This window comes from Rhinolophus sinicus, linkage group LG04 (genome assembly GCF_036562045.2).
Source record: "Rhinolophus sinicus isolate RSC01 linkage group LG04, ASM3656204v1, whole genome shotgun sequence".
In the NCBI taxonomy this organism is placed as follows: domain Eukaryota; kingdom Metazoa; phylum Chordata; class Mammalia; order Chiroptera; family Rhinolophidae; genus Rhinolophus; species Rhinolophus sinicus.
The window spans coordinates 58,267,952-58,284,032 of NC_133754.1; the positions used below are offsets into that span (position 1 = coordinate 58,267,952).

Genomic DNA, 16,081 nt, shown 5'->3' on the forward strand with positions numbered 1-16,081 from the left:
TTCTTGGTTTTTATTTATTTAGCTAACATACCTAGCTTTTATGAAATGAAGCATGTAAAACACTGAAAAGTGTGACAAACTATATAAATGTGAGATAATCTGTTCAAAAATACAAAGCTATACTGCACCGGTAATTCTAGTACTACATATTGTCTAACTGCCAAATTTAATGCCACATCATTTATCACATTACCGAATCACACCAAACATGACACAGAGACAATTTGTTTAAGAAAAGTTTTACTAATATGTTAATATTTCAGCAAAGTTATTGCAACCGGTTTAAAAGGCAGACAGACATTATTATTACAGGCTATAAAGTAACAAAGGAGTTTTATACAATTAAAATATTACATAGACCTAAGGGATTTATTGAATAACTAACAGATCCATAAAAGAAATTAAATCTGAAAGATTAAATCCAGTATTAGCACCTACAATATCTCTGAAAGTAAAACTTTTAACTGTTTCATTCTCTCCTAATATACTTAACTCTCTCCCAAATATGGTACTCTCAAACCCCATATATGAATGAAGGGCATAAGAAGCCCTGATACCAAGAACATACAGCCCAACGAAGAATTAGAAATACTGACTCAGACTCGAGAGTTTTAGTTGGAAATTACTTAACTTACTGTACTTAAACCAATCATAAGATTTCTGTGCACTGAATACTGTATATGAGGAAAGTCTATGAATCATAAGGTTTGCCAGTAGGGATAGTCAAAAATTAGCAATATACAGTATTATTCCTATCAAATTTTTTTCTTGTAAGTTATATTTATAACAAAACTGTAATTAAAATATTTATTACACTTGCTTGTTACACTTTCAGGGACACAGCAGGGACATTTATGTGTTTGATGGTTTAGCATCCACTTTATTGTGCTTACTTACTTTTGTAAGGAACAAACAATACATACCACATTTCCCCAACATTTAAGGTAATACAATAATAACAAAATTCTCCAAAGAAAAATAATTGGAAATTGCATTAAATACTGCTTTAATTAGGAATTGGTATAATAAAACACGTAACATTATACATTATTTTTCCAATGAACTTCAGTTTCAGAAACTGAACAGCAGAAACAGATCTTTAAGATATAAATCATGGAATAACTGGTAGTTCTTTGAAATTTGGGAGATACATTAATAAAACCACAGACACAGTCTACCTTTCACCAAAATCCTGGAGAAAAGCATTTTATTAATTTGGGGGAATAAGACTGAATACTGGCTAACATCCCTTTGAAGTCTACAGCCACCTGGGAAGCTGGCCCTAGGAATGAAGAGAACCATTGGTACTGGTGGCAGATAAGAAATAAACTTTGCGTTGGGCTGACCAACTGCATTATTTTATTAATGGCTTTGAATAAAAAAAGTGAAATGCTTCACTGCATTTTCTCAGAAACTAATCAAAAGATTACAGAGTCCTGCATAATTTGGAGACACAAAGTGGATGCTGAGCGACTAGAGGTCACTCCAGGTGTGGAATTTTAGAAAGTTAGTCCTTGGAGTAAATGGCACCGTGGCTCTGGCAGCAGTTACAAAGGAATGATGCTCTGGAGAGGAGGTAGGGGACACTCTGCGATTGGCCAGTGGATAGATGAAGGGTCCCAGCTGGAGCTGGGATCTATAGTCAGAGGGGAAAAGTAAAGGTTTTAGAAAAGGATGCTAAAAATCACCTCTAAACCATCTCTCTTATACCAACTGATATGAGTGCTTAATATGTGGGCTACGTTCTATTACCCAGGATTCTATCTATAAAATACTTGAATCTGTACTACGTGCCTAAGTGAGTATATAGCTCAATAGTTATAGAAATCCAAGCCCTGTATAGTTTGCTGTTTCACCAATCATGTCATGAGAGGTTGTATAGCACGGGGTTAAGAGGCAAATCTGGGGCCAGGCTGCCTTGATTTAGTTTTCAGCCTTGGACAAGTAACTTAAGTTCTCTGTGCCCGAGTTTCCTCATCTGAAAAACTGGAATAACAGTATGTACCTCCTAAGGTTGTTGTGATGATTAAAATTAACCATTTATAACAGTGAAAGCACATAATAAATGCTAACACATGCTAGCTATTTTTATTATCATGAATGTATTGTGATAGAATGATATATTCCACAGAATGATATATTCCATTTTTCGAACTAAAGACAATCTTAATCCAAAAAAAAGAAAAACACCATCATCAGTCTATTTAATAATAAAGATATTTTAAAAAATTAAAAAGAGCAAAATATTTTTTTTAAAGATCCTTTTAAAATAAAGACCATCTCCATGATTTGCGTCCTCTTTTGTTAAATCATTAGTTTAATTCTCATATAATGCTTCAACCTGCAGACACCTTGTATACTTAAGAAAAATGGTAGAATTTAATTTTAGTTTTCTCCCCTCCTCCAAGAGTTTAGCCCACACTGGATCCTGGGCCTGAGGAACATATAGCTCTGAAAATTAAATTGTGTTAAACAAAAATATTTGCATTCATGAAACTATCCAGAAGTCCCTAATGTAAATCTTTCCCATTTCAAAATTTCACAGTTGTTTGAATATTGATAGATTAGTCTCTGGTGTGTAATTGCTTAAAACCCTACACCACTTCAGAAAAGCATTATATTTAGCAATAATAGCTGCAAAATGAGTCATGACAAATGTTGTGCCAAGTCAATGCAGCTGCAATTGATAAAACAAACTTATTCTAATGGCATAAAACAAAAACCACACATAAGGTTCCTGACTGCTCGTCTGAGAAATATCAATTTGGAAACTGTACATGAGAAAGTGTATGGACAAATAACACTAAGTTTTCAAAAACAAAGCCTTTTTTAAAGAAATAAAAGATATGGCAGATGATGTCCTCATTTAGGTCTTTGGCTCTTGAGACAGGTGACACATTCACTTGTGCTTAAAGAAGACCGCTTTGGAATGTTACTTGGTCTGTAGGATTCAATAAATGGTACAGGAGCATACAAAATGTATTTTTAAAAAAGTATTGAAAAAGAAGAGAATAAATACTTAGAATAATCTGATGAACTCTTCCTATTCTCCATATTCTTGTTGCTACAAGTACTTATAGGAATTATGGTATAAAAAAACAGAGGTTTTATGGTCAATCAGACTTGGGTTCATATTCCAATACTCATTAGCTGTGTGACTTTGAGAACATCATTTAATCTATTTGTACCTTGGTTTGCACATCTGTAAAATGGAGAAATACTTGGCAGAATTCTTATAAGAACTCGAAGTACCATTTGTATAGTACCTGGCACATAGCAGGTAACCTGAGAGTAGCTATTATTATTGTTGCCCTAGGAAGGAATATGTTTGCTTTGGTAGATTCTATCTCTGTGCTGCCTGTTAAGTAGTGATAGATACCTGTAAACAAAGTTAATTAGGAAAGCACAGCAGCACAACATTATTTGTAGAAAGAGTAAATGACTGAAATTGGCAGAAATAGTAAAGTACAATTTTCTGTCACTTAGAAGACTATGCTAATGTATTATGGATTCTACATGATTTTGCCTATAGAGTTCTGTTAGTATTACCTAATTTGTTTTTCACTTAAGATCATTTGATGAATATATAAGAACATAAACATTTGAAATAAAAGAATAAAATTTATGGTTCTGCCCACTAGAGGTAAGGTGTCTTTTACAGGGCTATGAAATATTCATAATTTCCCCACTCCACTATAAAATGTTTTTTTGTTTTTTAAAGCCATTTGTCATATAGGCAGGGAAATATTTGAACTGATTCTTATATGCAAAACCCAACTATTTAAATGCCTATGATAGCTTTGAAATATTAAGATACCCCTCACAAAATAAGCAAAACCCAAAAAACAAAGTAACAACAACAACAAAAAAACCCCAGTATGAAAACAATACAGGGGGAAAAATCCTGATTAAATTCTATATCAACAAATAGAACTTGAGTTAAATACACACCTTAAATGTTAAGCCAATACAGAGAATATGCCACTATTTAACGGCTTATTTACCACTCAGGGAAGAAAATTCATGCATCCTACAAAAATCATAAAAATTTCACGTAAATCATATAATTTCACATTTACCTTTAATTCTATGGTTTATCTTCCACTGCTCATGCCTCTGTCTTCATAAATGGTAATTTCAATCTAAACAGCATGGCTGTTAAGAAAACACACTATAGAATATAACATGCAAACTGGGACTATGGCAAGATAACGTGCATGATCTGCACAGACTGTTCCTTCAATTGGCCTTGTTTATTTTTAAATTATGAAAAACTTCTACTTAAGTTAAATACGATGCTTTTCCCACATTGCTGAAAAATTTAAGAAACGTAATTGCTTGTAGTATCCTACATGTAGCTCCTCCCTAAACATTATTTATTTTTTGAAAAAAAGTTCTGAAAAAGAATATTGTAGAACTAGGGGGTTCTTAACTGAGAATCTATGGAGGTAATAAATTCAGGAGTTCAAAATGCTCTGAAATTATATGCAAACTTTTTTCTTGGGGAAGGGTTCATGACCTCTAAAAATGTTAAGAACCATCGCTGCAGAGTATAATAAAACTGCTGAAATTATCAGCAGGAAGGCCTGGGATTATCTGACCTAAGTTTTTAAAAAAATTTATTTTATCCATTACTCCAGTTATCAAGCTAAATTAGCTTTTTGCAATTTTATTTACCAAATTCACTTAGTGATTTTCAAAGCTTACTGCCTCTAAAAATATGCACAGTATGTCAAAGGTAATGAAATTATACATCTGGCAGCTGCAACTGATTTCAACTAGTCAGATGAACCCATGGAACTGCAATTCATTTGGATGACAAGTCTCACCACACATTATGAGTTTATGCATTTCAAAGGGGCTTTAGGTTCAGAGTTTCTGCAGCTGAAATGCATTACTCATACCACCCCCATTATTACTACAAGATGCCCTCAAAACCACCAAGAAAGACAATAACCAGAATACTAAACAATCCACAGAGACCTGCACAGCGCAAAGGAAAGAGAGACGCTTTAAGAAAAAATGTTGGAGATAGGAGGCTTATGGTAGGTATGCCATTCACAAAGACAATTCCTACGGCACATACAAGACAAGGGAGTTAAATTTAGCCAATACCAAATAGCACCATTGAAATTTTCTCTTTATAGATATTTAGATCTTACGATCTGGTCTAAAAAGATACAACTCGAAGTCCTCTCTCAATAGGATCTGTCAGGAGGAGGCCTTGGGGAGCATATATCTTCTCATTCTGCTCTTGAATGTATTTGGAGACTTTTTTCAGAACCTGACAGAAAGAAACACCACCAGCTTGTTACAAATTTCATCAGATTCCCCTTTAAGTATCAGCTGAAAATCAGCCTCAAAATATTCAGGCTGTGGAATTAGTTTACAAAACAAGTCATAGCTATTCACATGGAGGGATACAGCTCTGATTATTTGGCTCACACCAGTTACATACAACATAGCACGGCATGATGGACTCTTTAGTCACAAGTATTTTCAATGCAATGTAAGCACAAATGCAAACAAAAGCATGAGAACCAATCCCCCTCCTTCCTACCTCCTAGTCACCTCAATCCTGGATATATAGACGATTATATACACAACACTTAGTTAAGCTTTTCTCTTTCCCTACTCATCAAGTGTTGTTCATGTGACATCCTCTAATATCAGGGTAGTCCTCGGCCTTCCCCTTTAATACTTAAGAACTGCTTCTTCTCTCCTTTGTACGTTCTCATTAATTTTAAGTAATGATACAAAGTGGGCTTATAACAAAAGGCAGCCCAGTTAATTTGAAAGTGAACAGTTTATTTCCTTTGCAAAGCATGTGGGCATTAGCTGCCATGGAGTTTGTGATGACTACAAGCGTCTTATATCATTTCCATGACTGCATGTAATGCTACTTGTAGTTTTCTCTTGTGTCCTAGACGGAACTTCAATTTATAAGTTTAGTATTAAGGTTGTAAAAGTCAAAGCAAATGTAGACAAAAACCAGATAGGATACAAAGGAACTTCTGGAAATTGCCAAATCTCCAGCTTTAATAAGGGCAATTCTGAGACAGATAAGCTAGAAGAAAATAAATCTTAATAACTATATACAAAATCAAAGAGTTACATGTTTTATTTCAGATTCAAAGTCATCAAAACCCTTTTCTGGCTCTAATGTTCAAAGAGGCTTTGATCCAGTTCTTTAATTACTATATATTTTCTTAAATTCACACTATCAGCCTATGATAGTCACAGATAAATGTGATCACAACTTAAAGGGAAAAAAGAACTTATGAAAATAAAGTTGGAAATTAAGAAATGATTTAAGTGTGGGTCTACGATGTACCAGGCCAAACAATTTAGGATGTTATAATTTAGGTGCTTTAGTATAAACTGATTTAGAATTTAAAACTCTATTTGGTTTGTATAACAAATTTTCTTATTGAAGGAAAATAACTTAAATAGTTTATTCAGGTTAAATCTTTGGGTATAATACAATCTCATGTTTTAAACTTTTTTTAAAAAGAGCATGATGTTATTAAAAGAGCAAGCTGCAGCGTTCTTATGTAAAAAATTAAGAATGCTATTTCTAAAGAAAAGATTTTTTTTCACCCAATTACCTGAAGTAATACACATATCATTCTCCTACATTCAACTCTCAAAGAATTTGAGCAGTGCTTGGTCTTTATGGACAAACAACAACAACAAAAACCTTCAGGCCTATCTGACTCTGTCAATCATGCTAAAATAATGAATTTCAGAAGGATGTAGCCCCTAAACTCAGGACTCTCAATCTTCTCTCCAATTTCCTTCTCGGCTCACCTGCCAGAATTGGAAATTGGAGAGTCAGTCTCCCCTCACCGAGGTCCATTTATACTAGGGGGACACTCAGAAAAATGCTTGCATGGCTGGTTTCAAAGAAAGGATTCCTTCAGAACAGCTTTCCTCCCTCTCTCCTTGTGTACAGGTTACTAGCTAAGAAACAGCATTCCTGTATTTTATTCAAGCACAACTTTGTTGTGCAGATTTTTATTTAAACTTTTAATAACAATCATGTGCACTTGGGTATCAGTTCAGAAAGAACTTTTTGTATAAGCTCCAAATCCTCTTATACTATTTTGGTGAAGGCAGCACTGTCCTAAACAAGATGCTTTTAAACTCTTAGCCTCTCTAGCAATAGGAAAGCATTCGTATGAGTAAACTCATGCTGCATCCCAGACAGGACAAGCCCCATTCTCACCCCCAAGATACCTTATATTTAGATTCCACTCATACTTTACTATTTTTGGTAAGTCAATGTCAAAACAAACTACAATACTGAACTTATCTGTTATCCCCAAACCCTCAATAACATCTCAATTTTTACAGTATGTACAAAGCATAATATTTACAAAGCTAAACACAATCAAACCTCAAGAATATTAAACTGGAGAAAGCCTACTAGACCCTTGAGAAAAAGTATCCTAAATGAGGCTAAGTGAGAACACCAGGATCACAATATTTTTAGAAAATATCTAAGTTCCTTCTAACCAAGTTTTTGTTACAGAAAACAGCACTTAGGCAGAAGGGATGTTTTCTAGTTGATAAACAAGGCAGACAGCTACTGAGAGAACCTCTACAAGCCCATTTGTTCCCTAATTATAATGGGCAGCAACAAAGAGCAATAACACTGAAGTCTTTATCTTCATTTTAAATCAATAAATAGCACATTATAGGAAAAAAAATGCATGATTGTTCTTGTGAGTTTTCAAAGGCCTATTTACAATTTCAAAAAATTTAAGCCACATGACAAAGTGTAAGCCCTATTACATTTGGCTGACTGTTTGTAGACTAGAAATTTTAGTGCCTAAAACAATAAAGACTAAATGATTCAATCCTGTCCTTTCATGAAGTCAAAAATAATAGCACGGAAATTCCTAAAGAACAAACTAGAGAGAGGGAGAGGGTGGTTGTTTTTATACTTTTATCATTTTATCAAATACAAATACACATTTACAAAGTTTCTTTTAAAAGCATAAATACATTGTATCTCAATTATGACCATTTCAATTATTCACTTTCCATGATCTAGTTATTTATGTCCAGTTTCTAAAATAAAATGCCCTATTTAAAAAAAGGTGGCCATGCCTTAAATTTTGGTTTCTTGACCAATTTTATTTGTTCTTTACTTGCTTTACAATACTCTGTAAAGAGACCTTGATTAGACTTATAAAGTAGTACCTTATATACGCCTATGAACCCAAGTTAAAACATATATTGGGATCAATCAATTTCCATGGTATTTCTGATACTGAGAACTATCTTCCCAGATTAATAATCAAAAGAATTTTAAATTAAGAGCTGCTAAATGTTTTAGCAGCTAAATAAACTAGCAGCTGCTAAAAAAGATTACTTGTACTTGAAATAAAAAAGGCCTTTACATATAGTGTCTCTCTGTTTGAATGGTCCCAGGCTTTTCATCCTTTACATAAGCAGCTAATTACCACTTCAGAGGCCTTATCACAGGAGGGTTTGTTTTCTTCAAGGCACTTACCATAATTTACAATTTTGTTGGTTTTGTTTCCTTATTATCAGTGATTACCACTAAATTATAAACTCTACAAGGTTTGCCCTATTCAGTTATATCCCCTGCATATTGCTTACCACATGGTAGGCTTTCAGTAAGTATTTATCGAATGAATGAATCCCCTGTCCCTTCACTCAGCAAATGTATTATTAAAGAGAAGCTGCTAAGACAAACCAGACTGAAAGCTGATAGTGATTTTTTATAACTTATGATTTTGAATGTTAAACAGGAATGAAAGCTGCCTCTCTGTATGATATGGAGAAGGATATAAACTGCTAATTTATTTATTTAAACATACCCTTTTTGCAACACTAGCTCCAAATATTTTAGCTTCAACAGTATCTGCTTTCTACTACATGGAGTACAAGACAATCACGGGGACACTTCTATTACGTACATGGCTATAGGTATCCTTACAGCATTTCATTTTCTAAAACATGGTGAGAATTTAATGGATACAGGGGGCTCACTGTGATTAACTTAAATTCATTCCTTTAACATACATTCAGTGAGTGCCTAATATACGTACAAAATGGTGTTGGCATGAAGAGGACACAAAATGATCAAGGAAGGCACTGTCCTTGATCTCAAGAAAAATACACATTTGACAGGGAAAATAAGGATGTGAACTGCTACATTTCAGAGTAGACCGTGCTAGTGCCAGAAAACAGATACAAATCAAATGTTGTGGGGTACAAAGGGGAGAAACGCTCTTGATTAGAAGAGCAAGGAAAAGTTAGATGAAAGCAGGACACAAGGGACTGATGAGAACTGAACACAGGAAGAATGGCATCTTGGTGGAGGAAAACTTTGGGGGGTATATTTGGTGACCAGTGAGTAACAGAGTTTGGCTGAAAGATAAAGTGAGGAAGGGGAGGGAGATAGAGCTGAAAAGGTAAGCTGGACGTTGGCCTGAGAAGCGGCTTGAACTTTACTCAGTGGCAATAAATGGGAAGTCAGGGAAGGCTCGACTTGGCAGGAGTGGTAAGAGAAGTGGAGAAGTAGGCTGTGTTGTATGAAGACAGCAGCAGACTGGTGGGAAAAGTAAAAGAATGGAAGAAACGAGACTTGTTAGGAGACTATTTTAATAGTGTAGGAGAGAGGTAAAAAGGACATAAATTAGGATAGTAGCAGAGGAAATCATGAAAAGTTAATGAATGGGAAAACAGAAGATATTTCAGTCTCTGACAACTGATAAAGTTTTCCCTCTTCTTCATCCCCCACTTAATAATGGTACTGAAAAAGGGTGCTATTAAACAAAATGGGGAGGTGTGAGGTTTGATTTTGGACATCCAAGTTGAGAAGCTAGTAACTCTGGGTCTAGCAGGCAGTTGGACAGAGAAGACAAAAACTCAGGTGGGAAGATAAGCCTGAAGATAGAAATTTGGAAATAAAGTAAAAGGATTCTCAGAAAACTGGGTAGAATGAAAACACAGATTTTAGACGTTTTTCTTAAGTATAAGCCAATTTGAACATTTACACATCAACTGCAAGTAGATATATCAATTTTGACCTGTTTCTGCAAGACCCAGGACTCTTTTCTATTGTGTTCTGGACATCGGTGCAACAACAATATTCATATTATTACTAGTATGAACGCCTCTTTAAATTGTATGGCATTTGCCATCTTGTAAACATAAATATGTAATAAACTCACCTTCTTCATGATTTTAAGAGATTTTGTGAAAACAAACGTACCCTTACCTTCTCATAATGAGTTTCCATGCACAAGAAGATGGTGTATGCTGTTAAACAAGCCAAACAGCCTTCAAGATATGATTGACCCCCAAGCTTCTCTGCTTCTGCGTAAAGGTTATTTAGAGTTCGAACTGTTTCTTCAAACTGCTGCCTATCAATCTGTATGGAAAAAAGAATTTATAAATAAGTTTCGGAAAAAAAGATGTGCAACTCACTAATGCTTGCTATCACTAATTTATTTTGCTGTTTTGTCAAAATTCTTATCTAATAGTTGGCAAATACTTTAATTAAATCTGGACCTAAGTTACTGAAACTGCTTAGTGTTTATCTGTATTATGAACACTGGATATTTTTTTCCCCCTTCTTCCCCCCTGCCACTCCAGTTCCAGCAGTTGTTTCTCAGTCTAGTTGTGTAGGACACAGCTCCCTGGCCCATGCTGGTATTATGAGCCTTGCACTGCCCTGGCTGAGGCAGTCGGTCACTGGTCGTGGCCACCGGCTGCGCATGGCAGCACACGGTAGCCCACAGCAGCCCAGCTCCAGGGAGAGCTGTTGTAAACAATCTTAGCTGTAGAGGGTGCAGCTCACTGGCCCATGTGGGAATCGAACCGGCGACCTCACCAATAGGAGTACGGTGCTCCAAGCACCTGAGCCACTGGGCCGGCCCAAACACTGGCTATTTTCAAGGTTCAATATGGTGTTTCCTTATTCTCTATACTGAATTTTAAGTAAATTAAATCATAATTCTTCAATCTTTCTTTTTTTTTTTAATTGGGGAATATTGGAACAGTGTGGTTTCCCAGGACCCATCAGCTCCATGTCAAGTCGTTGTTTTCACTCTAGGTGTGGAGGGCGCATCTCACTGGCCCATGTGGGAATCGAACCAGTGACCTTAGTATTATGAGTGTTCTAACCACTGAGCCAACCGTGTCCCCCATCTTTCTATTTATTCATGTTCACACTTACTGAGCACCTACCGTTACATGTTACTATAGTTCTTAGAGAAAGATGAATAAGACACTGTGTCCATCCTCAAGGAGTTTACCGTCATGCAAACAGAACAAACATGTAAACATAAAAATGCAATAAACTGACAGAGCACTACAATAGAGGCATATGTAAATTATGGTGGGGGAAAGAGGCTGCAGTTCCCTCCATCTGGAAAGAGCAGGTGATCCTAAACACTGGAATTTACTAGGCAAAAAAAAGGGAAGGAAGGACATTTTAAGCAGAAAGATCAAAGGTACAAGTTTTGTATTCTATTTAGTCAAAAGTGATAGGACTCACTTTTATTTAAAGTAGCTATTTGGTACTAAAGCTCACATTGAACAAGGCAAAATCTCAAACTACTGCATAACTCTACACACTAAGTTGTTACTATTACTTCTTTCTATTCAGTGACACCATTACCTTACATTTACACTAATAACGTACTACTGTCATCTGTTTTTCAATCTAATCATCTACTTTTACTTGCTTCTTCCAATATCACTTAATTTTCTAACAGTACTCTATAGATTTTAAATCTCAATACTTTACTCTAGGATTTTCAAGGCCCATTAGTAGAAAATTTCATCCCATACTATCATTCTTGGTAACAAAGCACAATTTATCTGTCCTTACTCTAGGCCTTCTCTCACATATTTTCCTTATTCCTGAAACTAATAACTACTTACAAATAAATTCTCTTTTATGAAGTCTTATATAGATACTCAGAAAAAAGTCAAAGCACCTCAATATTCAGTGGACAAAATAATCTCAAGAACATGATATTTTTAAAGTATAAAACAATTTATGAACATAATTCTTAAGCTATTAAAATCCTTTAGGTTTGAGTTAGTTGTAATCATTTTGTCCTTCGTGTGAAAACTCTGAGGATACAATGAGCCAATGTCATGGAAAAGTTGAATGTAACTTTAAAGTGGTGGTGGCTCTGCCTGTTTTTCAAAAGGAGCTACTTTTAATTTCCAGAATATTAGCGTTTCTGACAAGTGTTGGGTGGGTGGAGATTGTGCTGAGAGCCAGGGCACTGTTCCTTCACTGAGCCACCACTTGACCATGTGGTGTGTCAAGAATGGTCATCTGCAGAACCTATGGCAGAGTTCTCATTCCCTGAAAACAGACTTAGGAGAATAGTTCAGTGAAGAAATATTACAAGTAAACTGTAATCTTCACCTAATTACGCCTAAATTAATGCCTTCAGTTTGTCCATCAGAAAATTCACAAAAGTCTAAGTAATTTCCAACATATTTAATTTACCTACAATGTTACGAACTGATAAAGTCCTTTGAATTAGTAACACTTCTTTGGACACAATATGATTCAAAACCATGGGATCCAAAACAGAACCATTTTATTTCTTTCAGATCAGAATTACCCATCATACCAGCAACACTAATTCTTAAAAGTTATTTCAAGATTGCAGTGCTTTACGGATAAAGGCAAATCACAGATCATTAAACAAACAAACAAAAAAACACGGTGAAGGATTATTTTTATTATTTTTGTTGTTGTTAGTTTTAATTGATTTGTGTTTTACAGGATTTTTTAAAAGGTTAAGAAATAAAGATTTTAAAAAAGCCAACAATTTCTTTGAAAGGTTATTTTAAAAAGGAGAAAAAAGGTAAAAAGCATCATAAGCAGCAGTAAAGGCAAAGAACCTACTTAACATGCAAGGGCTCAAGAGAACAAATGGGAGCATTTCATCTCACTCCCCTTAGGCACTATGAAGAATGGCTGTTAGCATCCTCCCCTAGGTACTTAGACATTGAAATAAGAACTACTTCAAAATTTAGAAATATCTGAAATTGGAGCCAAACGCAAAATCAGATCACTATATATTGAAAGTCGCAATGGAAACAGGAATCGAACTCATTTTCCCAGAATTTATTTCTTGTAGAACTGCATGGTAGAAAGCATAGGGCTGAAGCTTAAAGCAATCACAAGTCAAAGGTAATTTCTACTGACCAGATGTAGAGATACATTTTAAAAAGTATGTAGGGTAACAAATGCCTCAATAATAGTTGCTGCATTTCTCTTCTACTCAGACCAAAGATGCTTAAGATGTCTGTATTTTGGCTAAAGTAAGAATAAAGCTTCCTTTAAAGAACTGTCCTGGCAACAAAGCACTTAAGCATTAAAGTACTACATTTTAACAGGCAGTGGAGAAGGTAAACTTGTTAATAGACAGAACTTGTCCTCACTCCCAAATTAAAGGGTACAAATGTGTGTGTTTTTAATGCTTTAAAGTAACACAAAACACTCGTATATTAGTTTCTTCCTCTATTAAGTTGCCAAGTGTGATGTTTTCACAAAAAGAAAATCAGCCTTAGTGGCAGAGCAATCAGTACAATTTCTAAGGTTAGCTGAGAAACAAAGAGAGAAACCTTTCAATTTTCCATCAAGCAAGGAAAATTTAAACCTGTAATTTAAATTTAATCTAACACAGAAAAAAGAAATCAAAGCTTTCCCAAGCAGTTTAAATATAAGCTAGTGTTTTAACCCAAACATTTCAAAAGAAAAAAAATTCAAAGGCACAATTGAGCAGCACCATATAACATTCCATATAGTACTCAGAATTACAAGAAGTTCTGGGCTGTATGAAGTTAAAGAAATAAAAGGACTCCTGAATTTAGAAACAACACTTTCCTGTAAGAAACAGTGGAGTTCTGTAACTACATTATGATTCTGTATTCTGACTACAAAATAAAGGCTCTACCACACACAGAGTGGATGGCTAATGTCTCATTCTGCATACTTGTATTTGGCTCAACTGTGAGTTTGTAGTTTGACAAAGGAATCTTGTAACATCCAAGTAAGTGTGGGGAAAAAGAATAGTTTACATTCTGATTTGAAAGCACGTAAGTAGTTTAAGTCAGAGTTTCTATGAGAGGCTTAAAAATAAAACATTTGATCCATTTCATATAAGTCCTAACATGTAAAACATGTTAAGTGTGATGTTAAATTATTTTAAAAAGAACATTCAGTAGCTTTAGCCAATAGGCAACTTGCTCAATTTCTACCTCTTCAAACCACTGTGGCAATGACCACGTAGTGTCAGGCTGAGTTAACTCATAACAACGTGACAGCAAATTGCAGCATTCATATGGCATTTCATGAACGAGCTAATCTACAAACCATCTTTACAAGACAAGTTTGATCTTTAATTTGCATTTAAAGAAAACATACTTGGGCCACTAACCTGCCCAAGGTTACAAATCAAGCTGAAGGACACTATAATTGATCATTGTTGATTTTCCAACCTTGGCAATCAGGTAGAACAACCTACCTTGCTACAAGCTGGTTTTTAATGACTGCTACACATTTCTCTATCACAGACTCATCTACACCCACTTATACCATGACCAGCATTTCTTAGACGCATACCCGCAGCATGCCTAATTACCTCTCAGTCCCTTACCCTCCAGGTCAAAGAGGGAAGAGCCACAAAACTTGCTTCCATCTAAGCAGAAATTGACCTCTGAACAGTAAACATATGTAAGGTAATATGGCTCAAGACCAAGAGTCTCTCTTTGGGTGGATGAACACATGCAGGCACAAGAAAACACACACATTCACATGGCTCACTTCACTGGATCTTTAAAATAATGATTATTTTACTAAGTCTGCAGAAAGGGGAAACATCCCATTCCTCCATTTCTGTATGCAGGGCTGCCCAAAGCACCTATGTCCTGATGACAATTTTGATATGCAAGCGAACACAATACAGGTGGCTCCCAGTGATCGTAACTGGGAATGACAAATTTAAAGCCTTGTTCTTAATATTTCCCTGTCCAGGCCCATCTAATGACCTATGTTTTTCAGGTTCCAAGAAGGCCTGTCTGCATTGCCTGGCACAACACTTAATAAATCCTTCCTGCCGAGCTGTGCGGCCAACACAGTGGCCACAAACGCCCGTCATGAGCAGGATGACTCCTCTTGGGTGGTGAGGTAGGAAGATACGGCTCACAACATGATGAGTTAGGTGGCCTGGAGCCCCAGGAATTAGTTCCTCATCACTGCTGTCAATAACCCGGGCTGGTGGAGGAGAACAGCAGGGGAAGACTCCGGGGTACAGATTTCCCGGAACTGAACATCAGAGTCACACACCTGGGGGCTTCGCCTTATTCTCCCTCCTTCCAATACCAGGTCTTGCTTAGTGGCCCTCTTCGTACACCTGTGGCCAACGACCCCTCTACGTCTGCTCCTGTCCCAGAGCCGCGCGACACTCCGCGGCCAGGGTTGCAGCCCGTGCCCCTCTCGCTTCCCTGAGCAGTCTCCCTCCCTCGCCCCAGGGCAGGTGCGGGGAGCCAGGCAGCATACCCGGTTCTCCAGCTCCGCGGGGAACTTGGTCTGGAACTGGCAGCGTGTGCCACTGCTGTAGTCTCGCTGAATGAATACCTTCCCGGACACCGGCGCCTGCTGCGGCCTCATGGCGAGGACAAGATGGGCCGCGCTGCGGGTTTGAGACATGGGATTTCCCGGTTACGTCATTTCTCCACTGATGGTAACGAGATAATTTCTGATCGGTGATTCTAAGGGCTTACTTTCACTGTTGGGACACCACCCAATTGTATCTGTACGAAACAAGCTGCTCACACAAATTTAAAAATACAAACCAGGCTACTGGGGATCCATTTGACAACAGGGCGGAAGTAAGGGAGGACGAAGAACCTTCCCGGGCTACACTGTCAAGCATCCTTCCCTCCTCCAACTCTTCTGTGAGGTGTTATCGTTCCTCCTCCACCAGAGATTTTCATGTGGTACCCCAGCCGACACCCCTCAGCTTACCTGAGAGAACAAGCAGTTCCGCTTCTCTCCATGCCCCCT

The 16,081-nt window shown here is 36.6% G+C and overlaps 1 protein-coding gene and 1 long non-coding RNA gene across 9 annotated transcripts in view; one reads left to right on the top strand and one right to left on the bottom strand.

Moving 5' to 3' along the window:
- Positions 1–223: 223 nt before the first annotated feature.
- On the bottom strand, positions 224–15,714 carry GOLGA7 (golgin A7). Of its 6 annotated transcripts, none has more exons than XR_012495505.1 (5): positions 15,575–15,714; positions 10,259–10,411; positions 5,163–5,284; positions 3,952–4,030; positions 224–1,636 (listed from the first exon to the last, which is right to left on the bottom strand). XR_012495505.1 is itself a non-coding variant. In XM_019742109.2 (5 exons), the coding sequence occupies exons 1-4, from the start codon at positions 15,683–15,685 to the stop codon at positions 4,095–4,097; spliced, it is 414 nt and encodes a 137-aa protein (XP_019597668.1). In that variant the 5' UTR covers positions 15,686–15,714; the 3' UTR covers positions 224–1,636; positions 4,080–4,094. The 6 variants fall into 6 exon arrangements, 5 of the variants coding, with proteins under 5 accessions (XP_019597668.1, XP_019597670.1, XP_019597671.1 ...); XM_019742109.2 differs by lacking the exon at positions 3,952–4,030 and adding an exon at positions 4,080–4,142 and having other exon boundaries at positions 5,183–5,284; XM_019742111.2 differs by lacking the exon at positions 3,952–4,030 and adding an exon at positions 4,080–4,142 and having other exon boundaries at positions 224–2,941; positions 5,183–5,284.
- The window catches only part of LOC141571033 (uncharacterized), an 87,027-nt gene continuing 86,659 nt past the window's right edge, over positions 15,714–16,081 (top strand). For all 3 annotated transcript variants that reach the window (XR_012495508.1, XR_012495507.1, XR_012495506.1), the window contains exon 1: positions 15,714–15,758. This is a non-coding gene — a long non-coding RNA (uncharacterized LOC141571033). The remainder of the gene's footprint in view (positions 15,759–16,081) is intronic.

Coding starts and splice junctions, on each gene's coding strand:
- GOLGA7 (XM_074329606.1), bottom strand. CDS start 15,685: ATGAGGCCGCAGCAGGCGCCGGTGTCCGGGAAGGTATTCATTCAGCGA. Junction 10,412..15,574: donor CCGCGGAGCTGGAGAACCGG/GTATGCTGCCTG, acceptor TTTTCCATACAG/ATTGATAGGCAGCAGTTTGA. Junction 9,587..10,258: donor TGGAAACTCATTATGAGAAG/GTAAGGGTACGT, acceptor TTTTCCCACCAG/TCTGCTGCTGTCTTCATACA.